Source organism: Littorina saxatilis, linkage group LG14, assembly GCF_037325665.1.
Source record: "Littorina saxatilis isolate snail1 linkage group LG14, US_GU_Lsax_2.0, whole genome shotgun sequence".
NCBI lineage: Eukaryota > Metazoa > Mollusca > Gastropoda > Littorinimorpha > Littorinidae > Littorina > Littorina saxatilis.
In genome coordinates, this window is record NC_090258.1 from 1,004,608 (window position 1) to 1,031,998 (window position 27,391).

The 27,391-nt window shown below is 44.2% G+C and overlaps 1 protein-coding gene across 1 annotated transcript; it reads right to left on the minus strand.

The window, feature by feature from the left end:
- Window positions 1–576: 576 nt before the first annotated feature.
- LOC138946628 (uncharacterized) lies at window positions 577–27,391 on the minus strand. The gene is made up of 4 exons (XM_070318071.1): window positions 27,274–27,391; window positions 12,564–12,859; window positions 1,937–2,128; window positions 577–1,099 (listed from the first exon to the last, which is right to left on the minus strand). Exons 1-4 carry the CDS (start codon window positions 27,372–27,374, stop codon window positions 855–857), a joined length of 834 nt encoding a protein of 277 aa, XP_070174172.1. The 5' UTR covers window positions 27,375–27,391; the 3' UTR covers window positions 577–854.

Consider the following 27,391-nt stretch of genomic DNA (forward strand, 5'->3'; position numbering starts at 1 on the left):
TCAAAGTCATGAGGCTATATCTTTTGAGCCCATGAAATAATGCTTCTGAAACCTGGCACACATGTAATGACACCATGGTTTGCACAGTAAACAACGTTGTGTGCATGGCACATTTGTTTCCAGGACGTTACGAACGTTTGCAAATTGTTAACGAAAAACCGTTACAACGTCCATTCTCGGGATCTGTTTGCTCCAAGTACTAGCGCGAATCCAGATGAGGGTCTTTGTCGTCGTTCTGTGAAATTTGGTGAGGCTGCTATTTGTAGTTATAGATTTATTGCATATCAACTGCAGCTACCCAGCAAAAACACCACTAAAAACATGGATTTTTGGCTGTTTTTCAGTTTTGTGGTCGCTCTCTTTTATACGCTAGATAAGCCTGACAGTGCGACGGATTTGAACGAAATGTGTTTGAACTGTTAGGTAAGATACCAAATAAACTTTCGTATATAAAAAATGTACAATATCATTCAGTTGAAGTCACTGTTTTGACGGTTGAAAGTGAATCATGCCGTCAAAAAAACCGCTATTTTTGAGGGTAGGCGTGGTCATGGACCAGTGACGTCATACCCAGATATTGCTCAGATTCCAGAAACACATACTTGAGCAGAAGAAAGACTTATCTTCAAATACACGTATATTTCTGACCGAAAAAAAGCTGTTTAAAACACACACACACACACACACACACACACACACACACACACACACACACACACACACACACACACACACACACATACACACACACATCATAAAGAACAATAACAAGCTAAATGCTTACGGACACAAACGCACTTGCCATCCCAACCCACACACACTGTCACACAAACAATGCCTAGTTTGAAGCATGGTCAATTGGTAATTTGGTATTCACACAGGATTTGTGTCTTGCTCTCATTACAAGAATCATATTGCCAAGTGCTATAGTTTGCTTGTATGTCTATAACGAGGCAGGGTCTAGTCGGTGAGGGCAATTGGCCCTGTACGTTCCAGAAGTTGTCGCTGCTCCCGGGACCTGCCAGGGTTTCGCCGTTGGACCATCTATAGTCCGTACCTTCCAACCGTGCCCCCAGGTAAAAACGGTCACCCGACGAGGCTGAGGAAGAGACCCAGAAAGGGGAACTTTGAAAAAACCAATTTGGCTACTGCCCTTTGACGCGAACACCCGCTTACTTGACAGATACCATCTTATATTGGCTGAGACGCATAAGGCAGCTGGAGTTTTCTTTATTTCAGGTCACAAACGGGGAAATCAGAGGTTACAAAATAAAACAGCTCTAAGTTAGCATGGTAGCAAAGTAAAGTGCGAAGTGCTCTAGCCACTGAGATACCTACCTGTTCACTGTTAAAGCCACTAAACTACCTACCTGTTTACTGCTCTACCCTCTGAAATACCTACCTGTTTACTGCTCTACCCTCTGAAATACCTACCTGTTTACTGCTCTACCCACTGAAATACCTACCTGTTTACTGCTCTACCCTCTGAAATACCTACCTGTTTACTGCTCTACCCACCGAAATACCTACCTGTTTACTGCTCTACCCACTGAACTACCTACCTGTTTACTGCTCTACCCACCGAAATACCTACCTGTTTACTGCTCTACCCACTGAAATACCTACCTGTTTACAGCTCTACCCACTGTTTACTGCTCTATCCACTGAAATACCTACCTGTTTACTGCTCTTGCCGCTGAACTACCAACCTGTTCGCTGCCCTAACTACTGAACTACATACCTGTTCACTGCTCTAGCCACTGAACTACTTACCTGTTCGTTGCCCTAACTACTGAACTACATACCTGTTCTCTGCTCTAGCCACTGATCTACCTACATGTTCTCTGCTCTAGCCACTGGGGAACTACCTACCTGTTTTCTGCTCTAGCGACTGAACTACATACCTGTTCTCTGCTCTAGCCACTGAACTACCTACCGTTGTGCACTTTCAGGAGTTCCACAATCCATTGACTTTTGCTGCGGTTATCCAAGCTGGCCAAACGTCCGTGATTGTCCTCGCAGAATGCCTTGCTGTTGTGGTATGTTGCCACCTGTGGCGAGAGGTCGAGAAAGAAACACAGGTTGTCCGGACGACTCAGGTAGTAACACTTCTCGATTGGACATTTGTCTGCACAATAGAACAGATATTTTCGAAAGACCTTTTTACGCGTTTTCATGCACATGTAGATGACAATCATTTTTGAGTTGGCTGTCGGACTGTACAACAAAACTTTCTTTTGGGAGGCAAAAGTCTCTTGGGCTAACCACACACACACACACACACACACACACACACACACACACACACACACACACACACACACACACACACACACACACACACACTGTTACACGACACTTGAGATTGCCACAAGTTCTCAAATGCCGTATAGTTGTGTTCTTTTATTCTACGTCGCCCGTCTTCGCAGCAGCAGAAAACAACTCGTCAAATTGAGTTCGAGGATTTATTTAGTATTCCATACATACAACTGCACATCTAGCAGAACTCAAAGTAGAAGCTTTTTTACATACAAATCGCGCTGGCCTATATAGCAAATACTCAATCTCGAGAATATTCCAGACCGAACATGATACAACTACATTATACAGTGACGTTCTCTGTGACGTACATCAAAAGGTGCCGACGCACTTAATCCGAGCGAAAGCCACGAACCCAACGTGGTAAACAACTTGTTTTGACAGGACTAGAAAGTTCACCTGCATTCTCGTCCAAGCATACATATTGTGTTTACAAAATATAATATCGGTACTTTCCCACAAAGTACAAACAAGTCAACTACATGCAACACACAAAACCGAACCAAAGTTCAGCAGCAGCTTTGTCCCTTGGCAGGTTGGTTTGCCTGGTTTCCGCTCTTCTGGAAAGGTCTCGTTGACTTTGACGTCCCCAGGGTCCTTCCATGAGCAATGAGATAACGCTCAGCAGCATCAGTAATGTCCTTCAAACCCCGCAGTTTTTGCTCTTCCAAGCGGGTCGCCAGGTCCTTCGGGCAAGCATTAAGGAATTGCTCCTTCACGATCAAGTCCCGCAGACTCTCGTATGACTGCTCTTCACCTGATAACTCCACCCACTTCTGCAGGTATGACGACAGGCGCTCCACAAACTGGCTCGGTGTCTCTCCAGACAATGGCTGGCATTCGCGGAAGCGTTGACGGTAGCCCCTTTCAGTGAAGTTGTAACAACGCAACAGAGCTTCCTTCAGTACATCAGAGTCTCTGGCGTCATCGTTTGAGAGTCTAGTGTAGACCTCAAGTGCTGCCCCAGTCAAGTTTGCGCTGAATTGAATCGCCCAGTCGTCGCGCTGCCATCTAGCACTCTCAGCGAACCTCTCGAATCTTGCAAGGTAGCAGTCGATCTGGTCCTTCCCGTCAGCGAATGCTGGAAGTTTCGGTGCCCTGTGTAACATTTGCTGCTGGTTATCTCTTTGGCGTGGTGCCTCGTGCTCATTTTGAACACGCACCATTTCTGTCTGAAGCTCTAAGCGCTTCATCTCCATTTCTATTTGGAGCTCTAAGCGTTTCATCTCCATTTGCCTTTCTTCACGCTGTGCTTCTCTTTCTCTTTCTTTTTCTTCACGCTCACGCTGCGCTTGTCTTTCTTCACGCGTCAGCAGTCGTGTCTGGGACTCGACGAACTCCGTCAACTGCTTGCCTTTCAGTCCCAGTTCAATTCCTTTTCCCCAGAACTCAGCCATTCTGGTCTTTTCCGGTGCGTTCGTCTGTATTCTTTCACATCCACGAACGTAGACGAATGTAGTCTTCTAAAAGAACACAGTCTCTACTGCACCTCCGATGCTTCTCTCGTTGCTGGTCACCTAGCGTAGACGCAGGCTGCCACCCTCCTCGTCTAACGTGACGGCGCACTCTGCTCACGATACGTACACGACGTACCTCAGTCGTATTTCGTAGTATTAATGCACTAGCTCCGCGACGAAGTCCGACTCGTCCAAACGGCAGCTAACCTCTGTAATCCCGATACACTCCGGCGTCGCTCACCGTACCGAGCTGCGGCGATTACCAAACTCTTCACCAGTCACACCGAATCCACGGTTCCGTAGTCGCAATACTGATCCCTCAGGATACACCCGATTGATGGCTACCTCCTGTGACTTTCTTGACACTAGTCCTTGTTGCTGGAAAACCCTTGGCGTTAAACGTAGATCATTGGCTTGGCCCCCAATTGTTACACGACACTTGAGATTGCCACAAGTTCTCAAATGTCGTATAGTTGTGTTCTTTTATTCTACGTCGCCCGTCTTCGCAGCAGCAGAAAACAACTCGTCAAATTGAGTTCGAGGATTTATTTAGCATTCCATACATACAACTGCACATCTAGCAGAACTCAAAGTAGAAGCTTTTTTACATACAAATCGCGCTGGCCTATATAGCAAATACTCAATCTCGAGAATATTCCAGACCGAACATGATACAACTACATTATACAGTGACGTTCTCTGTGACGTACATCAAAAGGTGCCGACGCACTTAATCCGAGCGAACGCCACGAACCCAACGTGGTAAACAACTTGTTTTGACAGGACTAGAAAGTTCACCTGCATTCTCGTCCAAGCATAAATATTGTGTTCACAAAATATAATATCGGTACTTTCCCACAAAGTACAAACAAGTCAACTACATGCAACACACAAAACCGAACCAAAGTTCAGCAACAGCAGCGTTTCCTAACACACAAACACACACACACACACACACACACACACACACTCATACACGGTTTGAAGATTAGGCTGGAGGCCTAAAACCTTTAATGTTTTCATTTTCAGCGCACTTACCCCACTCATTCAATGTTTCACTCCCTTACTCACTCTGTGGCTCACTCCCTAAGTCATTGTCGCCATTACTCACTCTGTGGCTCACTCCCTCAGTCATTGTCGCCATTACTCACTCTGTGGCTCACTCCCTAAGTCATTGTCGCCATTACTCACTCTGTGGCTCACTCCCTCAGTCATTGTCGCCATTACTCACTCTGTGGCTCACTCCCTCAGTCATTGTCGCCATTACTCACTCTGTGGCTCACTCCCTAAGTCATTGTCGCCATTACTCACTCTGTGGCTCACTCCCTCAGTCATTGTCGCCATTACTCACTCTGTGGCTCACTCCCTAAGTCATTGTCGCCATTACTCACTCTGTGGCTCACTCCCTAAGTCATTGTCGCCATTACTCACTCTGTGGCTCACTCCCTAAGTCATTGTCGCCATTACTCACTCTGTGGCTCACTCCCTAAGTCATTGTCGCCATTACTCACTCTGTGGCTCACTCCCTCAGTCATTGTCGCCATTACTCACTCTGTGGCTCACTCCCTCAGTCATTGTCGCCATTACTCACTCTGTGGCTCACTCCCTCAGTCATTGTCGCCATTACTCACTCTGTGGCTCACTCCCTCAGTCATTGTCGCCATTACTCACTCTGTGGCTCACTCCCTCAGTCATTGTCGCCATTACTCACTCTGTGGCTCACTCCCTAAGTCATTGTCGCCATTACTCACTCTGTGGCTCACTCCCTCAGTCATTGTCGCCATTACTTACTCTGTGGCTCACTCCCTCAGTCATTGTCGCCATTACTCACTCTGTGGCTCACTCCCTCAGTCATTGTCGCCATTACTTACTCTGTGGCTCACTCCCTAAGTCATTGTCGCCATTACTCACTCTGTGGCTCACTCCCTAAGTCATTGTCGCCATTACTCACTCTGTGGCTCACTCCCTAAGTCATTGTCGCCATTACTCACTCTGTGGCTCACTCCCTAAGTCATTGTCGCCATTACTCACTCTGTGGCTCACTCCCTCAGTCATTGTCGCCATTACTCACTCTGTGGCTCACTCCCTCAGTCATTGTCGCCATTACTCACTCTGTGGCTCACTCCCTCAGTCATTGTCGCCATTACTCACTCTGTGGCTCACTCCCTCAGTCATTGTCGCCATTACTCACTCTGTGGCTCACTCCCTAAGTCATTGTCGCCATTACTCACTCTGTGGCTCACTCCCTCAGTCATTGTCGCCATTACTCACTCTGTGGCTCACTCCCTCAGTCATTGTCGCCATTACTCACTCTGTGGCTCACTCCCTAAGTCATTGTCGCCATTACTCACTCTGTGGCTCACTCCCTCAGTCATTGTCGCCATTACTCACACAATCTCTTGCTTATTTACGCACCTGGACAGTTATCGTGTTCCATAGTATTACCATTTCTTCCTGACATTTCTACATTTAGCACACGTATCAGAGGGCGGGGATGTAGCTCAGTCGGTAGCGCGCTGGATTTGTATCCAGTTGGCCGCTGTCAGCGTGAGTTCGTCCCCACGTTCGGCGAGAGATTTATTTCTCAGAGTCAACTTTGTGTGCAGACTCTCCTCGGTGTCCGAACACCCCCGTGTGTATACGCAAGCACAAGACCAAGTGCGCACGAAAAAGATCCTGTAATCCATGTCAGAGTTCGGTGGGTTATAGAAACACGAAAATACCCAGCATGCTTCCTCCGAAAACGGCGTATGGCTGCCTAAATGGCGGGGTAAAAAACGGTCATACACGTAAAATTCCACTCGTGCAAAAAACACGAGTGTACGTGGGAGTTTGAGCCCACGAACGCAGAAGAAGAAGAAGAAGACGCACACGTATCAGAACATAGATTGCTATGTTTTCTCAATGACAGCAATGGCAAGATTTTTCACGCAGCTTTCTTTCTTTCTTTCTTTCTTTATTTGGTGTTTAACGTCGTTTTCAACCACGAAGGTTATATCGCGACGAGGGAAAGGGGGGAGATGGGATAGGGGAAAGGGGGGAAATGGGATAGAGCCACTTGTTAAGTGTTTCTTGTTCACAAAACCACTAATCAAAAAATTGCTCCAGGGGCCCGCAACGCAGCACAATATATGACCTTACTGGGAGAATGCAAGTTTCCAGTACAAAGAACTAAACATTTCTTACATACTGCTTGACTAAAATCTTTACAAACATTGACTATATTCTATACAAGAACCACTTAACAAGGGTAATAAGTGAAGAATTTTATGGGTGAGAAAAGGAAAGCAAAAGGACTTTGGGGAGGCAGAAATAGAGAAGAAACAAGAAAAAGATCCTAATTAGGTTCACGGCATCGAGAGTGATGCGACCTTCTCTCAGAAGTTAGTAGAGAAGGCTCCCCCATCCACCACCCGGGGGACGCGCCTCTACGCCAATTAGGGGGCGCGAGGTCACGCAGCTCAAACGACTTGAAAAGGAACCATGCAATTTGTCTAAAACTAATGTTTCACATCAGTTTACGAAACTGGCAACTCGGCAAATGACTATCAACATTTCTGGTCTCAGGTGGTGAAATTTGTTTGCAAACAAACATCATGTGAAGTTCGGACTCTATGATAACAAACATCATGTGAAGTTCGGACTCTATGATAACAAACATCATGTGAAGTTCGGACTCTATGATAACAAACATCATGTGAAGTTCGGACTCTATGATAACAAACATCATGTGAAGTTCGGACTCTATGATAACAAACATCATGTGAAGTTCGGACTCTATGATAACAAACATCATGTGAAGTTCGGACTCTATGATAACAAACATCATGTGAAGTTCGGACTCTATGATAACAAACATCATGTGAAGTTCGGACTCTATGATAACCGGGCACAAAGTGCAATCACTGCCGGCAGGAATGTTTGACTTTGCGTAACGCTTGCCATCCAGGAATTGGCTTTTAACCCTTACACTGGTGCAATTCTGTAACACATGTTACATAGCCACTGGTGAATTAACAGAGAGAAAAAAAACCAGTCATACAGGTTTTCGCATCCATGGGAGGTAATCGGAACCGACCAAACAGACTGAGCCAGTAGCGCGACATATGTCGTGACAACCAGGTGACAGTATACGTAAAGCCACCACAAGGCTGATTCCTTGGCGCGGTGTGGTGGTTTGAGTGCCTCGATGACCCTGAGAGCTATGCCAGCGGGAGTGTAAACTCCTGGTAGGGCCACCCAAGCTGGACAGGTCAAAGGGTAGAGGTCAGACTAATTCAGCCACCTCTCCCCGAGGCTAATGGGGTATGAGAAGAATCACTCAGACAAAAAACCAAGGACGGGGGACGTTCTGCAGCCATGGACGGCAAGTCCCCTACGACAAGGAAAAGTCGGAGAAGAAACCACTGCTGAAGACGGATGCGCTGGGCCACAGTGCGCGTAACGACAGTGCAACGCATTTCACTCCCATGATGGACAACGACGATTCAACACGTGATGGTGCTCTACCTGTGGAGTCCCCCCGGGCTGGTAGATTGCCGGGCCCTATGCCTCAAAGGGGCCCAACCCAAGCTACCGGAGGTCACCCCGTCCCGCCTCGAGGAGCCAGCCTACGGAGGCGGAGGGTAAATGCTACTGGCCAAAGAAGAACAACAAGCGCGCAGGAGACTCCTCGACCGCTGAGCATTCTTCAATGGAATGCGGAAGGAGTGTACAACAAAAAGCTTCCTCTCACTGAAAGACTGTATGCTGACAATATTGATGTAGCCTGTATCCAAGAAACGCACCTGAATCCGAACCACCGGTTCACCATCAGATGATCCTAAACCTGCAGACAGGACAGAGAAGGAAGACACAAAGGAGGAGTGCTGATGCTCATCAAGAACAGTAGACCAGCACAAGAAATCAAAGTGGACACAAATCAGCAAGCTGAAGTCCAAGGAGTCAAAATCACAGTGGACAGCTCTGTCATTACCATCTACAACCTGTACTGCCCCCCAGACAAAGAACTTTCCTTGCAGTATCTGGAAAATCTACCAGCCGAGAACTGTTTGGTGGTTGGCGATTTCAACAGCCACTCAACTTGTTGGGGCTACGAGGACAGGAAGTGGAGGACTGGCAGATCGACGCTCAAATGATACTGCTGAACGATCCAGAAAACCCATCCACCTTCTTCTCACGTAGGTGGCTGTCGACTTCCATCCCAGACCTTGCCTTTGCAACTGATGACTTCTCCAAGAAAACCACAAGAGGGATACTTAGCCAGTTAGGAGGCAGCGACCACCGGCCAGTGAAGCTGGCCATCAACTTGCAGTACAGGCCACAGAACAGTACAACGTTTCCAAGATGGAACTACAAGAAGGCAGACTGGAACATATTTGCGAGCCTCACAGACCTCTACACCAAGGGCCTGAAGACAGACGACCTTCAGGGTCAAGGTCAAATAACTAAACCTAGCAATGACATCATACACTAAGAACTGCTTTACACATTTGTCCTACCAAAATACATGTGACCTTGACCCAAGGTCAAGGTCATCCAAGGTCATGCAACACAAAGCTGTTAATTCAAGACATAGGAAGTACAATGGTGCTTATTGGCTCTTTCTACCATGAGATATGGTCACTTTTAGTGGTTCACTACCTTATTTTGGTCACATTTCATAAGGGTCAAAGTGACCTTGACCTTGATCATATGTGACCAAATGTGTCTCATGATGAAAGCATAACATGTGCCCCACATAATGTTTAAGTTTGAAACAGTTATCTTCCATAGTTCAGGGTCAAGGTCACTTCAAAATATGTATACAATCCAACTTTGAAGAGCTCCTGTGACCTTGACCTTGAAGCAAGGTAAACCAAACTGGTATCAAAAGATGGGGCTTACTTTGCCCTATATATCATATATAGGTGACCTATTCAATCTTAAAAACTTCAGAGAAAATGTGAAAAATAGCTGTTTTTTAGACAACATTTATGGCCCCTGCGACCTTGACCTTGAAGCAAGGTCAAGATGCTATGTATGTTTTTTGGGGCCTTGTCATCATACACCATCTTGCCAAATTTGGTACTGATAGACTGAATAGTGTCCAAGAAATATCCAACGTTAAAGTTTTCCGGACGGACGGTCGGACGGACGACTCGGGTGAGTACATAGACTCACTTTTGCTTCGCATGTGAGTCAAAAAGCGACAGTGCTAGGATTTTTCAAATAACATTTTAACTTCTTTCGAAGGATCTCGTGATCCACTAGGTCAAAAGCTTTTTTTAGGTCCAAGAAAACATCCCCAAAAATGTCTAACCTATTAATAGGATAAGGATAAGGATAAGGATAAGATTTTATATAGTCCATGAGGGTAACCTCACAGAAATTCGGGCTGCTTTCTCCCTGGGGAAAGCGAGCTGCCATACAGTATACGGCGCTACTCATTTTTTTTCCCTGCATGCGTGTATTCATGTTTCCAAGCCCTGAGACTTAATGCCGTGTGAGATGGAATTTTTTTTTAAACTTTATTCCAAGTCACACGGGTATTTGATGGACATTTTTATCTATTCCTATACAATTTTGCCAGGAAAGACCCTTTTGTCAATCGTGGGATCTTTAACGTGCACACCGAAATGGATGAGTACCATGAATCAGTTAATCTGGCAAGGCAGTATTACATGAGTGTTGAGAGCGAAAACCAGACTGAAGTTGATGCAAAAGGTTGTGGTCCTCCAAATAAGTAACCAGATGTTTCTGAACATGCCTTTCAAGAGGCTTAGATAATACAGAAAACAAAGATATAGGTCTAAAATCATTTAAGTCTTGAGAACCTTTTTTCTTTGGCAAAGGTATGACTTTCGCTTTTTTAAATTCTTTTGGAAAAAAATGTTGTTGAATACATAAATTGTAAACATAAGTCAGCGACTCTACTACAAGGAGTAGACAATTTTAATAATTTATTACTTATTTCATCAAGTCCGGAAGATTTTTTATTTTCTTACCGTGCTATGTACTGGCCAACTTCATGGATGGCCATTATCGGAATAACAAACACATCCGTATTTCTTATGTCATCACAGAACATCTGCAAGCGTTTACAACAGGAATGTGGTTCTGTACCTGGAGATTTTGAGTGAGAATCTACCAGTGATTCAGCAACAGACAAAAAATAATCGTTAAAATCGTTGGCCTTTATATTCTGAGGAATACTTTTTTTGTTTGTTGAAGAGTTGCCTTTTAAAAACGTGTTCAGGGGTGTTATGTATGAGTGACGTCGAAAGTACACGCCGACTTCAGCGAAGTCATGACTTGAAAGTCGCCACCTACCGCAGGCGCTCAGTCGGTATGCACGGGTGACAACCAGACCGCCGACTTTCAAGTTGCCGTGTAAAGCAAGGTCACCAGTCAATCTATTTTTATAACGAGGAATTCCTTCCTTTGCGCATGCGCTAGGGTCATTCGATAACATCCTCCCGCTTCCTCGCACGGGGAGTTCGACTATTCAGAGACGGAGAGTAGTGAAATATGGGTCAGTGCTACTTTGCGCTGAAACGAATCAAAGATGTCTTCGCTAATCTTATCGGTGTTGGTTCTAAAATAATATGATAAGGGAAGTGAATCTCGCAAAAAAAATATCTTTTTAGTCCAGCACTTCCAACTATTGGGTTCTGTCTAAAAACGATTACGGCGCAAAATTCGTCGACTTTGATGGCGGAAAACCATGAAAATGGCCATTCTGTTCACTGAAGTCGGCGTGTAAACCATTTAGACGACCTCCGGAGCACGTCTAAATTTAGTCGCCAGTTTCGGCGGTACAAGCGTGTAGTCGCCACCCGTACATACCGTGTACCTCGCGGTTGGCGGCACTCGCTGTTTGCACGCCGCCTAAACGTTTAGACGTCCCTCATACATAACACCCCAGGGCGCGCCAGATTTTTGAAACATCTTTGCTGTTTCCCACAAGTTTATTAAAATTTGATCGCTTCGCGTTTCTCACAAGATTCTTTACTCTGTTACGCGCTATTTTATAATCTTCAAATAATTTGTTTGTCTTTGCTTCGATGACATCAATGGTTAACCAGGGAGGAAGTTTAGGATGTCTTACTCGTTTCCGCCTCACAGGTGCATGTCGATTTACCACATCGATAAAGACGGAATACCAGGCTTCAAGTGCTTCGTTAGGATAGGTAAAATTAAGAACATAAGCAAAAGGTGTACAATTCAAATCATTAAAGAAGAGACCTTGATTAAGAGAGAGAGAGAGAGAGAGAGAGACAGACAGACAGAGAGAGAGAGAGAGAGAGAGAGAGAGAGAGACAGACAAACAGACAGACAGACAGACAGACAGACAGACAGACAGACAGACAAAAAGTCAGAGAGAGGTCGAAAACCGTCCTTAAGGGCTTCAGAGAAGAATGACATCTACACTGTTCGACGTTAGTTAGTTAGTTGGTTAAATGTTGCTTTTTGAGTCCAGCGGACCATATAGGCCAAATCAGGACCCCGACGTGCCATAACGGCATTGTTAGAGCTCAGACAATACATGGATGCATATGTAAACATATCTGACTGTCTTGGATACAAAATTGATCTTTGTTTGTAATAAAATACCAAACGTGTTCCGTTCTAGCTGTCACAATACAATAACCGGTCTCATCTTAAACATCTGCCTACTTTTTTATGACGCGAAGTATAGTACGTGTGCGGGTGACGTCATTGCTACGCGTACATGTACACGTCTTGACTACACGTAGCACTTCTTGAACTCTGCACTGAAGGGGAGGAAGAGAAAGCTGGACCTACCTGACGCAACGCGGTAGTAGTCAACCCCCATTTGCGGACGGAGGAACTTTCTGTCGACGTAGATCGTTCTGAACAGAAGGCAGTGCTTGTTTTGACTGCGGTAAAAGAACGAAGAACACCAGGGCTTTGTTGAACACAGACCAGCGCAGGTCATCAGTGTGACGTACTTCTCTAGGTCAGACTTATTGACGGGGTCAGGCCAGTAGTTTCTGAAGTAAAGGTCCGGGCCCCAGTTGACTGGAGCCGGTTGGCTGTAGCAAACTTCCACAAACAGGCTGGTCATCAACAGCAGGAATCTGTCAACAACGTAACGCGTTTGGTTTATGTATGTTTTGTTCACTTTTTGCTATAAATTATAATTGTTGCCAACACACACACACATACACACACACACACACACACACACACACACACACACACACACACATACAACAGGGCCGGACTACCGGGGGGGGGGGGGGGAGGGGGTTATGGGGATTACGCAACCCCCCCCCCCCCCCTAGCCTAAACATGTACCTCACTTATTTAAAACATTTTTGGCTCACGTAAGTGTAGCCTATGCGATGCTAAACTTTGTCTGTCTGTGCGTGTGTATGTGTGTGTGTGTGCGTGTGTGTGATAGAAACTTTAACATTTGACTAAACAAAGAAATGCTAATTTAGTAGTAAGGAAAAGGTATGCCTCATGCCTCGGCGCAATGCGCAATGCGCAAGGGTAGGGTCCATCATAAAGTGATAGGTTAAGGTGCCTGTGTTTAAGTAGTGATAAAGAGGGATTGCGTTTAAACGGTTTATTGAGTTTTATATTTTGTCATGTGATTTCATGTGCCTGTACCTATTGCTCGATACTAATGACCACTCCAGCTGGGGTAATGACAGGACTACTGCCCCCCGGCCTTTTTTTTTATTGGTGCTTAACGCGGCTGGGTTACTGAGCCGCCTCCTTTCTATTGACAGTAACCCCCTCCCCATTTTCTCCGCGCTTCACCGAACACTCTCTCTTTAATAGCTATGTAGTTTGGCGCCCTGTCAGGGGAGGTGTCAGGATAAGGTAATTAAACGGTACCGATACGCTTCGCGGAAGCCCCTCACCGATAAACCACCAGAGGTGGTCAGCAGTTAGAGAAGTTTAATAGGACGCGGTTTGCCTACCCCGAGGTTTGCTTAGAGTTTAATGCTTAGATTAGTGCTAGACAAATGGTGTGGGGTGGGTGTGGAAGTTAGCTCGACTGATGAGAGGGATGGGAGCTGATGTACACATATAACAAAAGTTTTAACAAGTAGACTCAGATTGTTGTTTTTTATGTAGGTGTTATAAACATCGGAGGTACATTTTACACCGAACACGAGTTGTTCTACAGTCAGTCATACATAATGTTAGGTTAGAGACTGATCACGTCTGACCATTGCACCACACAGATGCAAGACCTAAACATGTTAGAACTTGTTGATTGATCAGCACTAAAAATAGAAACGCGTAGTTAGACACTAGTGTGATGCGGTCAAAAAGGGGGGGTATAAAAAAAAGTTCTTTCTGGTGTTTACATCTGAGTATTGCACCACAGAGATGCAAGACCTTGTATGTTAGACCATGTTGATTGGTCAGCCTCTAAAAATAGAATCGCGTAGTAAGACACAGGTGTGAGGCGGGGTATAAAAAAAGTTCTTCTGGGTGTTTACGCCCGAGTATTGTACCACAGAGACACAAGACCTAAACATGTTAGAACTTGTTGATTGGTCAGCACCTAAAAATAGAAACGCGTAGTTAGAATACGACGGTGATGCGGGCAAAGAGGGGGTATAAATAAACTTCTTCTGGGGCTAACTCTTGAGTCTCTTCGACTTTACAAGTGGGTGGTGGTGAACAAAAACAACTATGGCGACCAACAGCAGCAGCAGCAGTGACGCTAACACAACGCCACAACCGGCCTCAACAGATTTGGTAAGTTGATTTTGTTTTTGTAAAGATAAAAAAAATAAAGTAGCGTGTTACTTTTTTCTCAGACATAGCTTTTTAGAAAAATAAATGTTTTTATGTAAGATTTTTTTTGATATTGTTTTTTTTTTTTTTTTGTAGTTCAGACATAGTTTTTTTTTTATTGCAGCGTAACCAATGCCCGCACTGTGAACAGGTTTTTACACAAAACTACAACCTTAACGCTCATGTTAACGAAGCCCATAACAAAGCCAGACCTTTTCTCTGTGCTATGTGCGGCAAGTCGTTTAGCAGAAAACACGGCCTTGCTCGGCATGAAAAAACCAAAAACTGCCAAGATGTTGCGAGTCGGACACCTCCACCACCAGTGCCGACAGGCGGACAGAAAAGAAAAAGTTCGTCTTCACAGGAAGCCCCTTCCCCCAAAAAGGGATTAAACAAACGAAGTCTAGAAAAAGAAAAAATCAAAAAGTTACCTTTTGAAGAAAGACAAATGTACGAAAAGCATTGGAATTCTGTTAAATCTCATAAGCGGCCTGGTAAACTTCAGTCAACCTATACCATTCTCTGGAACCCTTGTTCTGATTTCCCTGATTGGGACGAGTCGCTTCTTGATCTGTTCCATGAACAGAACAAACGCTTCAAAATCAATTTTTCTCACTCTTTTCTTCTCAAAAACAAAGAGTCGGGTGACTTGTCTTTCTTTCATGCCTCAGTCAATAACCACTCTGTCTTACAACGACCGCGCCTGATCAACTCAAAGCAGGACTTTCTTTCTTTTCTCGATGAAATCAGTGACCGTGACATTCTAGAACAAGTTAGACTCGAACGCCCAAACTCTCGGTATGCTGTTCATACCATCATGTCTTCCAGTTTCTATGTCACGCCTTTGACTGACTTTCCTATCGGATGTGCCTGTGGTAGTCTACCTGACTACATCACAAACACACCGTTCTTGCACAAACTCCAAAAAGATCAGAATCATCATTTTCCTTATACTGATGGTCTGTGTCTCTTTCGCTGTCTTGCTTTGTACAAAGGAGCCTCGCTTCATTCTTTGCAAAAACCCACAAAAACCTTGTTCAAACAGTGGGCCGGACATTTCCCCCCTGTCCACTTTCCGGGGGTCACTTTGTTTCAACTTGAGTCGATTGAATCTGAGTTTAAGGTGAACATAGATGTGTTTGAGTTTGATGAGAACCAAACACCTGTCTGTCTCGTTCCTCTGCGTCGTAGCGCTTACAAACATCCTGGCGTTATGCGCCTCTTGCGTTACAAAGACCATTTCATGTACATTTTAGACATTGATAAACTCGGTCATGCTTTGGCTTGTTCCAAATGCGGGAAACTCTGGTCGTCTTTGTTTAAAATGAATCGACATGAACAGACTTGTCAGGGTGAGGGTTCAAAAGAAACGTTGAAAGGCGGGGTTTACTCACCACCCCAAAACATTTTTCAACAGTTACAAAACCACGGTGTTCAGGTAGCCACAGATTTTGTTTTTCCCTACAGAGCGACTTTTGATTTTGAGGTGTTTTTTGACACAGATAACTTGCCGCAGACAAAATCAGCTGAGTCAAACTGTACACAGTATACAGCAAAACATATTCCTCTTTCTGTTTCTGTATGCAGTAATGTTCCCCATTTCACAGAACCAACCTGTTTTGTGAGTAAAGGTAACCCTCAAGAACTAGTGAACAACATGGTTAACTACCTAGAACGTATCTCCGAGGCCTCCTGCGCTCTTCTTTGTGAAGAATTTAAAGATGTGTTTGACCAGTTGACTGAGATCGAAGAGACACAACAACAAGAAACAGATAACCTCAACATCCCCGTAGAAAGACTCAGACAGAAATTATATGAGTATTTACAAGAACTGCCTGTCGTAGGTTTCAATTCTTCCCGCTACGATCTGAATGTGATCAAACCTTTTCTCATTGAAAAGTTTGTCAAAGACAAAACAGCCCATAACGATCTTCCAAAAGACGACAGTCAAACAGACCCTGTTTTTGAACCAGATGGTTTTGATACCGTGGGTGAAGAAGAAGAAGAAGAAGAAGAAGAAGAAGAAGAAGAAGACAAAGAAGTCAAAACAGAGGGAAAAAAGAAGGCCCCTAAAAGACCCCCTTTCAAGTTTGTTGTTAAACGAAACAACCAGTATATGTGTCTTTGTACAGACAAACTTCGGTTTCTCGACATCAACAATTTTCTTGCGCCAGGTTTTAGTTATTCCAAGTACCTCAAGGCGTTCGGTGTCGAAGAGCAAAAGGGTTTTTTCTGCTATGAATACGTCACTAGTCTAAGTACACTAGATGAAAGAGAACTCCCACCCCATGCAGCTTTTTTTAGTAAGCTCAAAAACTCAAATATTTCTGATACAGAGTACGCTTTTTGTCAGCGTGTGTGGACTGAAAACAAAATGATGACTTTGAAGGATTTTTTGGTGTGGTACAACAACCTAGACACAGGGCCGTTTCTGGTTGCTTTGCAGCATCAGATTAGTATGTACGCTAGTCTGCGAGTTGATTTGCTGAAAGACGGTATTTCTGTCCCCGGTGTGACACTGAAGTATCTGTTTGACACGTTGTCTTCAGATACCTACTTTTCACTTTTTAACGAAAAACAAAAAGACGTTCACGCACTTTTGCGAAAGAACATTGTCGGGGGTCCGTCTATTGTCTTTCACAGATACCACGAAAAAGACAAAACATACATTCGTGGTAATCAGGACAAACCGGTACAGTCTGTTCAGGGATTTGATGCAAATGCGCTGTATTTAGCTGCACTCATGCAAGACATGCCCACAGAGCACCCTGTCATTCGTAGAAAAGAAAACGCTTTTAAAGCGGAAAAAACAGATCCCTACGGTCAGCTAGCTCGGGAATGGTTGGAGTGGGTCATGGCATCAAAACAGATCCATCTCCAACATAAGTTTAACGCGAAAGAGAAGGCCCTTGGTCGAAAAAAGATTAGAGTTGATGGTTGGGATGCCACAAATCAAATTTGCTATCAGTTTCACGGATGTTTGTTCCACGGGCATGACTGTTCTGTGACCGCCGGTAAAACGTCTAACCCTGTCACCGGAAAAACACTAGTTGAACTCAGAGAACATACAACCAACATCACCAAATACCTACGTGAGGAAGTGGGTGTGACTGTCGTCGAAAAATGGGAGTGTGAATGGCACGCAGACAAAAAACAAAACACCTCCATTCAGACTTTTCTACAAGGTCGTTTTCCGACACTTAAACCCTTCCGGCATCCTTCTACCATCACAGATCAAACTGTCTTAGACGCGGTGCAAAACAAAACTTTGTTCGGGTTGGTACAGTGTGATATTTATGTACCTGATCATCTAAAAGAACATTTCAGTGAAATGCAGCCTATTTTCAAAAATGAGTCTGTCAGCCGAGAACAGATCGGGGATTTTATGAAAGACTACGCTGAAAAACACAAGCTCTTATCTCAACCACGCCGCACACTTGTTGGGAGTTACCACGGTGAACAAATTCTGCTAGCCACACCCCTCTTGTTTTGGTACGTGCAGCACGGGTTGGTTGTTAAAAACATCACGCTGATCGTGGAGTATCAACCCAAAACCTGTTTCCGTCAGTTTGGTGACAGCGTTTCAAACGCAAGACGAGCAGGGGACCAAGACCCATCAAAAGCTATCTTAGCTGAAACTTTCAAACTGCTCGGTAACTCAGCCTACGGGAAAACCTTAACTAACGTGGCCAACCATCGTGATATTCATTACGTTTTGTCTGATGAGGCCTCAAAACTGATCAACAATGGTCGTTTTCAAAAACTAACAGAAGTGACAGATTCTGTCACTGAAGTAGAGATGGCTAAAAAAAAAATCAACTGGTCACTTCCCTCTCAGATTGGTTACTTTGTTTACCAGTACGCTAAACTACGCATGTTGGAGTTTCATTTTGATTTTCTAGATAAGTTTGTGTCCAGAGCCGACTACCAGCTTTTGGAAATGGATACAGATTCTCTATACATGGCGCTTAGCGCTTCAACGTTAGAAGAGGTAGTTCGTCCTGAACTACGAGAGCAGTTTTACCAAGTGTATAACCAATGGTTCCCTGCACAAGCCTGTGACCAACACGAGGCAGCCTTCCAAAACACCCGTTTAGCTAACGCCCCATGGGACCCGACTCTCTGTCAGGCCTGTACAGCGCGTGTCCACTATGACAAACGAACACCCGGTCTCTTTAAAACCGAATACCAAGGAAATGCGTTTATTGGTCTGTGTTCTAAAACCTACTTTTGTGAGGGGGATAGTGGAAGTAAATTTAGTTCAAAAGGTTTGAACAAAAACCAAAACAAACTGACAAAAGAGTCTTACCAACAGGTGCTTCTAACGCAAGAAAGTGGTGGTGGTACAAACACTGGTTTCAAGACAGACGGAAAGTCTATGTTCACCTATTCCCAAACCAGAAAGTCACTCTCGTTTTTCTACATCAAGCGTGTGATCGCTTCTGACGGGGTTTCAACCCTGCCTACACCCGTCTAACGGGTCTCTTTCTTTTTTGACTGTGATACCCCTCTAATGGGTCTCTTTCTTTTTTTGACTGTGATACCGCCGCCTGTGATATGGTTAACATTCCAATGCCAAACAACTTTGTCGTTTTTGTAAATAAATTTGATAAGACATGTTTTGCTTCTGTAAATAATGCTCGTATTGTTTAATCCCAAAAACCCCCAATGTGGCTTTGACATACCTTGTCAAAACGGTCCCAAGCCCGTGAAAACACAGAGGGAGGGTCAATTACTGAATTTTATTGGTGCTTACCCCAGCTGGAGTGGTCATTAGTATCGAGCAACAGGTACAGGCACATGAAATCACATGACAAAATATAAAACTCAATAAACCGTTTAAACGCAATCCCTCTTTATCACTACTTAAACACAGGCACCTTAACCTATCACTTTATGATGGACCCTACCCTTGCGCATTGCGCATTGCGCCGAGGCATGAGGCATACCTCTTCCCTACTACTTACGGGGGACACAACTGCCAGATGGCCAGATCGACACCGCGCTTTCGACAGCGCTTCCTCGCGCAGACACTGGAAACACGCTGTGCAGATTAACCTGTAGGAAATCTGCTTTGGTATCTTCTTTATCTATTTTTCTGGAGCTACGAAACCGAACAATGTGAAATCGTCTTCTCCGAATCGGCGAACTGCAGCTCGGTGATAACTGTATCTATACCATCATCCTTCACGCGATCTGACCTAACCTTGACCCATGACCTGGTCTACATACCACACACGACACAAACCAGTCACCTGTTTTTACCCCCCCCCCCCCCAAACCCCCCACCACCCGTTTTCTTTGGATACACACTTTAACTACATACGTGCTGACGAAATGTTGATCATTGCTTCAATATTTTGAAGCTGTTGCTTGGATAATAACCAGGTAAAATTAAGTAGTAAGGAAAAGGTATGCCTCATGCCTCGGCGCAATGCGCAATGCGCAAGGGTAGGGTCCATCATAAAGTGATAGGTTAAGGTGCCTGTGTTTAAGTAGTGATAAAGAGGGATTGCGTTTAAACGGTTTATTGAGTTTTATATTTTGTCATGTGATTTCATGTGCCTGTACCTATTGCTCGATACTAATGACCACTCCAGCTGGGGTAATGACAGGACTACTGCCCCCCGGCCTTTTTTTTTATTGGTGCTTAACGCGGCTGGGTTACTGAGCCGCCTCCTTTCTATTGACAGTAACCCCCTCCCCATTTTCTCCGCGCTTCACCGAACACTCTCTCTTTAATAGCTATGTAGTTTGGCGCCCTGTCAGGGGAGGTGTCAGGATAAGGTAATTAAACGGTACCGATACGCTTCGCGGAAGCCCCTCACCGATAAACCACCAGAGGTGGTCAGCAGTTAGAGAAGTTTAATAGGACGCGGTTTGCCTACCCCGAGGTTTGCTTAGAGTTTAATGCTTAGATTAGTGCTAGACAAATGGTGTGGGGTGGGTGTGGAAGTTAGCTCGACTGATGAGAGGGCTGGGAGCTGATGTACACATATAAAAAAAGTTTTAACAAGTAGACTCAGATTGTTGTTTTTTATGTAGGTGTTATAAACATCGGAGGTACATTTTACACCGAACACGAGTTGTTCTACAGTCAGTCATACATAATGTTAGGTTAGAGACTGATCACGTCTGACCATTGCACCACACAGATGCAAGACCTAAACATGTTAGAACTTGTTGATTGATCAGCACTAAAAATAGAAACGCGTAGTTAGACACTAGTGTGATGCGGTCAAAAAGGGGGGGTATAAAAAAAAGTTCTTTCTGGTGTTTACATCTGAGTATTGCACCACAGAGATGCAAGACCTTGTATGTTAGACCATGTTGATTGGTCAGCCTCTAAAAATAGAATCGCGTAGTAAGACACAGGTGTGAGGCGGGGTATAAAAAAAGTTCTTCTGGGTGTTTACGCCCGAGTATTGTACCACAGAGACACAAGACCTAAACATGTTAGAACTTGTTGATTGGTCAGCACCTAAAAATAGAAACGCGTAGTTAGAATACGACGGTGATGCGGGCAAAGAGGGGGTATAAATAAACTTCTTCTGGGGCTAACTCTTGAGTCTCTTCGACTTTACAAGTGGGTGGTGGTGAACAAAAACAACTATGGCGACCAACAGCAGCAGCAGCAGTGACGCTAACACAACGCCACAACCGGCCTCAACAGATTTGGTAAGTTGATTTTGTTTTTGTAAAGATAAAAAAAATAAAGTAGCGTGTTACTTTTTTCTCAGACATAGCTTTTTAGAAAAATAAATGTTTTTATGTAAGATTTTTTTTGATATTGTTTTTTTTTTTTTTTGTAGTTCAGACATAGTTTTTTTTTTATTGCAGCGTAACCAATGCCCGCACTGTGAACAGGTTTTTACACAAAACTACAACCTTAACGCTCATGTTAACGAAGCCCATAACAAAGCCAGACCTTTTCTCTGTGCTATGTGCGGCAAGTCGTTTAGCAGAAAACACGGCCTTGCTCGGCATGAAAAAACCAAAAACTGCCAAGATGTTGCGAGTCGGACACCTCCACCACCAGTGCCGACAGGCGGACAGAAAAGAAAAAGTTCGCCTTCACAGGATGCCCCTTCCCCCAAAAAGGGATTAAACAAACGAAGTCTAGAAAAAGAAAAAATCAAAAAGTTACCTTTTGAAGAAAGACAAATGTACGAAAAGCATTGGAATTCTGTTAAATCTCATAAGCGGCCTGGTAAACTTCAGTCAACCTATACCATTCTCTGGAACCCTTGTTCTGATTTCCCTGATTGGGACGAGTCGCTTCTTGATCTGTTCCATGAACAGAACAAACGCTTCAAAATCAATTTTTCTCACTCTTTTCTTCTCAAAAACAAAGAGTCGGGTGACTTGTCTTTCTTTCATGCCTCAGTCAATAACCACTCTGTCTTACAACGACCGCGCCTGATCAACTCAAAGCAGGACTTTCTTTCTTTTCTCGATGAAATCAGTGACCGTGACATTCTAGAACAAGTTAGACTCGAACGCCCAAACTCTCGGTATGCTGTTCATACCATCATGTCTTCCAGTTTCTATGTCACGCCTTTGACTGACTTTCCTATCGGATGTGCCTGTGGTAGTCTACCTGACTACATCACAAACACACCGTTCTTGCACAAACTCCAAAAAGATCAGAATCATCATTTTCCTTATACTGATGGTCTGTGTCTCTTTCGCTGTCTTGCTTTGTACAAAGGAGCCTCGCTTCATTCTTTGCAAAAACCCACAAAAACCTTGTTCAAACAGTGGGCCGGACATTTCCCCCCTGTCCACTTTCCGGGGGTCACTTTGTTTCAACTTGAGTCGATTGAATCTGAGTTTAAGGTGAACATAGATGTGTTTGAGTTTGATGAGAACCAAACACCTGTCTGTCTCGTTCCTCTGCGTCGTAGCGCTTACAAACATTCTGGCGTTATGCGCCTCTTGCGTTACAAAGACCATTTCATGTACATTTTAGACATTGATAAACTCGGTCATGCTTTGGCTTGTTCCAAATGCGGGAAACTCTGGTCGTCTTTGTTTAAAATGAATCGACATGAACAGACTTGTCAGGGTGAGGGTTCAAAAGAAACGTTGAAAGGCGGGGTTTACTCACCACCCCAAAACATTTTTCAACAGTTACAAAACCACGGTGTTCAGGTAGCCACAGATTTTGTTTTTCCCTACAGAGCGACTTTTGATTTTGAGGTGTTTTTTGACACAGATAACTTGCCGCAGACAAAATCAGCTGAGTCAAACTGTACACAGTATACAGCAAAACATATTCCTCTTTCTGTTTCTGTATGCAGTAATGTTCCCCATTTCACAGAACCAACCTGTTTTGTGAGTAAAGGTAACCCTCAAGAACTAGTGAACAACATGGTTAACTACCTAGAACGTATCTCCGAGGCCTCCTGCGCTCTTCTTTGTGAAGAATTTAAAGATGTGTTTGACCAGTTGACTGAGATCGAAGAGACACAACAACAAGAAACAGATAACCTCAACATCCCCGTAGAAAGACTCAGACAGAAATTATATGAGTATTTACAAGAACTGCCTGTCGTAGGTTTCAATTCTTCCCGCTACGATCTGAATGTGATCAAACCTTTTCTCATTGAAAAGTTTGTCAAAGACAAAACAGCCCATAACGATCTTCCAAAAGACGACAGTCAAACAGACCCTGTTTTTGAACCAGATGGTTTTGATACCGTGGGTGAAGAAGAAGAAGAAGAAGAAGAAGAAGAAGAAGAAGAAGACAAAGAAGTCAAAACAGAGGGAAAAAAGAAGGCCCCTAAAAGACCCCCTTTCAAGTTTGTTGTTAAACGAAACAACCAGTATATGTGTCTTTGTACAGACAAACTTCGGTTTCTCGACATCAACAATTTTCTTGCGCCAGGTTTTAGTTATTCCAAGTACCTCAAGGCGTTCGGTGTCGAAGAGCAAAAGGGTTTTTTCTGCTATGAATACGTCACTAGTCTAAGTACACTAGATGAAAGAGAACTCCCACCCCATGCAGCTTTTTTTAGTAAGCTCAAAAACTCAAATATTTCTGATACAGAGTACGCTTTTTGTCAGCGTGTGTGGACTGAAAACAAAATGATGACTTTGAAGGATTTTTTGGTGTGGTACAACAACCTAGACACAGGGCCGTTTCTGGTTGCTTTGCAGCATCAGATTAGTATGTACGCTAGTCTGCGAGTTGATTTGCTGAAAGACGGTATTTCTGTCCCCGGTGTGACACTGAAGTATCTGTTTGACACGTTGTCTTCAGATACCTACTTTTCACTTTTTAACGAAAAACAAAAAGACGTTCACGCACTTTTGCGAAAGAACATTGTCGGGGGTCCGTCTATTGTCTTTCACAGATACCACGAAAAAGACAAAACATACATTCGTGGTAATCAGGACAAACCGGTACAGTCTGTTCAGGGATTTGATGCAAATGCGCTGTATTTAGCTGCACTCATGCAAGACATGCCCACAGAGCACCCTGTCATTCGTAGAAAAGAAAACGCTTTTAAAGCGGAAAAAACAGATCCCTACGGTCAGCTAGCTCGGGAATGGTTGGAGTGGGTCATGGCATCAAAACAGATCCATCTCCAACATAAGTTTAACGCGAAAGAGAAGGCCCTTGGTCGAAAAAAGATTAGAGTTGATGGTTGGGATGCCACAAATCAAATTTGCTATCAGTTTCACGGATGTTTGTTCCACGGGCATGACTGTTCTGTGACCGCCGGTAAAACGTCTAACCCTGTCACCGGAAAAACACTAGTTGAACTCAGAGAACATACAACCAACATCACCAAATACCTACGTGAGGAAGTGGGTGTGACTGTCGTCGAAAAATGGGAGTGTGAATGGCACGCAGACAAAAAACAAAACACCTCCATTCAGACTTTTCTACAAGGTCGTTTTCCGACACTTAAACCCTTCCGGCATCCTTCTACCATCACAGATCAAACTGTCTTAGACGCGGTGCAAAACAAAACTTTGTTCGGGTTGGTACAGTGTGATATTTATGTACCTGATCATCTAAAAGAACATTTCAGTGAAATGCAGCCTATTTTCAAAAATGAGTCTGTCAGCCGAGAACAGATCGGGGATTTTATGAAAGACTACGCTGAAAAACACAAGCTCTTATCTCAACCACGCCGCACACTTGTTGGGAGTTACCACGGTGAACAAATTCTGCTAGCCACACCCCTCTTGTTTTGGTACGTGCAGCACGGGTTGGTTGTTAAAAACATCACGCTGATCGTGGAGTATCAACCCAAAACCTGTTTCCGTCAGTTTGGTGACAGCGTTTCAAACGCAAGACGAGCAGGGGACCAAGACCCATCAAAAGCTATCTTAGCTGAAACTTTCAAACTGCTCGGTAACTCAGCCTACGGGAAAACCTTAACTAACGTGGCCAACCATCGTGATATTCATTACGTTTTGTCTGATGAGGCCTCAAAACTGATCAACAATGGTCGTTTTCAAAAACTAACAGAAGTGACAGATTCTGTCACTGAAGTAGAGATGGCTAAAAAAAAAATCAACTGGTCACTTCCCTCTCAGATTGGTTACTTTGTTTACCAGTACGCTAAACTACGCATGTTGGAGTTTCATTTTGATTTTCTAGATAAGTTTGTGTCCAGAGCCGACTACCAGCTTTTGGAAATGGATACAGATTCTCTATACATGGCGCTTAGCGCTTCAACGTTAGAAGAGGTAGTTCGTCCTGAACTACGAGAGCAGTTTTACCAAGTGTATAACCAATGGTTCCCTGCACAAGCCTGTGACCAACACGAGGCAGCCTTCCAAAACACCCGTTTAGCTAACGCCCCATGGGACCCGACTCTCTGTCAGGCCTGTACAGCGCGTGTCCACTATGACAAACGAACACCCGGTCTCTTTAAAACCGAATACCAAGGAAATGCGTTTATTGGTCTGTGTTCTAAAACCTACTTTTGTGAGGGGGATAGTGGAAGTAAATTTAGTTCAAAAGGTTTGAACAAAAACCAAAACAAACTGACAAAAGAGTCTTACCAACAGGTGCTTCTAACGCAAGAAAGTGGTGGTGGTACAAACACTGGTTTCAAGACAGACGGAAAGTCTATGTTCACCTATTCCCAAACCAGAAAGTCACTCTCGTTTTTCTACATCAAGCGTGTGATCGCTTCTGACGGGGTTTCAACCCTGCCTACACCCGTCTAACGGGTCTCTTTCTTTTTTGACTGTGATACCCCTCTAATGGGTCTCTTTCTTTTTTTGACTGTGATACCGCCGCCTGTGATATGGTTAACATTCCAATGCCAAACAACTTTGTCGTTTTTGTAAATAAATTTGATAAGACATGTTTTGCTTCTGTAAATAATGCTCGTATTGTTTAATCCCAAAAACCCCCAATGTGGCTTTGACATACCTTGTCAAAACGGTCCCAAGCCCGTGAAAACACAGAGGGAGGGTCAATTACTGAATTTTATTGGTGCTTACCCCAGCTGGAGTGGTCATTAGTATCGAGCAACAGGTACAGGCACATGAAATCACATGACAAAATATAAAACTCAATAAACCGTTTAAACGCAATCCCTCTTTATCACTACTTAAACACAGGCACCTTAACCTATCACTTTATGATGGACCCTACCCTTGCGCATTGCGCATTGCGCCGAGGGGTGAGGCATACCTCTTCCCTACTACTCCCGTAAGTAGGCTACAGACAGACAGATCTAGATCTAGTGTCTCGCACTCTTGGACCGTGTCACCTATGCTTACTGTGTGTGTGTGTGTATGTGTGACGGAGTGATTGAGTTTGTGTTACTGTTTGTCGATTTCTTACGTGAGCCTTGAAGGCTTCGCCTCTTGTTTATTATACGTTATTTGCGTTTTTGACCAAATTATGACATTTTACGCAAATAACATTCATGTATCGATCGAATTCCTTTCAGGTACTATGACTTTGTTGTTGTTTTGACGATTGAACGAGCACACACACACATGCAATCAAACACATAAGCTTCATGTTTGGGTGTTTCAGGTTGACCGAAACTTCAAAGGAACTACAAAACACACGTCATGTACTGACTTTGTTGTTGTTTTGACATTGAACAGCACACACACATGCAATCAAACACATGACGTGTGTCCAGGGCCGGACTACCGGGGGGGGGGGGGGGGGGGGGTATGGGGGTTGCGCAACCCCCCCCCCCCTAGCCTAAACATGTACCTCACTTATTTAAAACATCCGACCATTGTCCTATCTCAGAATATGATCTACCAATCAGCTTCACTGCCTTCAGGGGGCTTCGTTCAGGGGGGAACATACCCCTGGACCACCACTGGCACCCCCCCTCCTCTTTGCCTAGTCCGGCCCTGCACACACACACACACACACACACACACACACACACACACACACACACACACACCATAAAGAACAATAACGAGCTAAATGCTTACGGACACGTTACGCTTTGACGGATGGCCCTACCTCTACCCAGTCGTCAAAATACAATGGGCAGTGAAAAGATAGAGCGCGACACGTTTGAAATGTTGAACATGTCAGTTTGAACGGACACTCTCATTCCATGGAACTTTGTCTACACATAATTTTGGTTCATGTTTCGATATTTGTGTTCGAATACCAATGTTTTACCATTTCCCCAAATCACTTGAATGGGCATAATTATAATATTGCCTTATCAATGAAACCTCTCTTACTCTGCATCGCGGGAAAAATAAGAATACTTACAGGACAGCCATGACTGAGTTTGTCAAAGAAACAAAGAAAGTTTCCGTTGCGACGATAGCTAACACTGGCTCCTGCAAGGTACCTACACCAGATCCAGACATAACACGTCTTTGTCCAT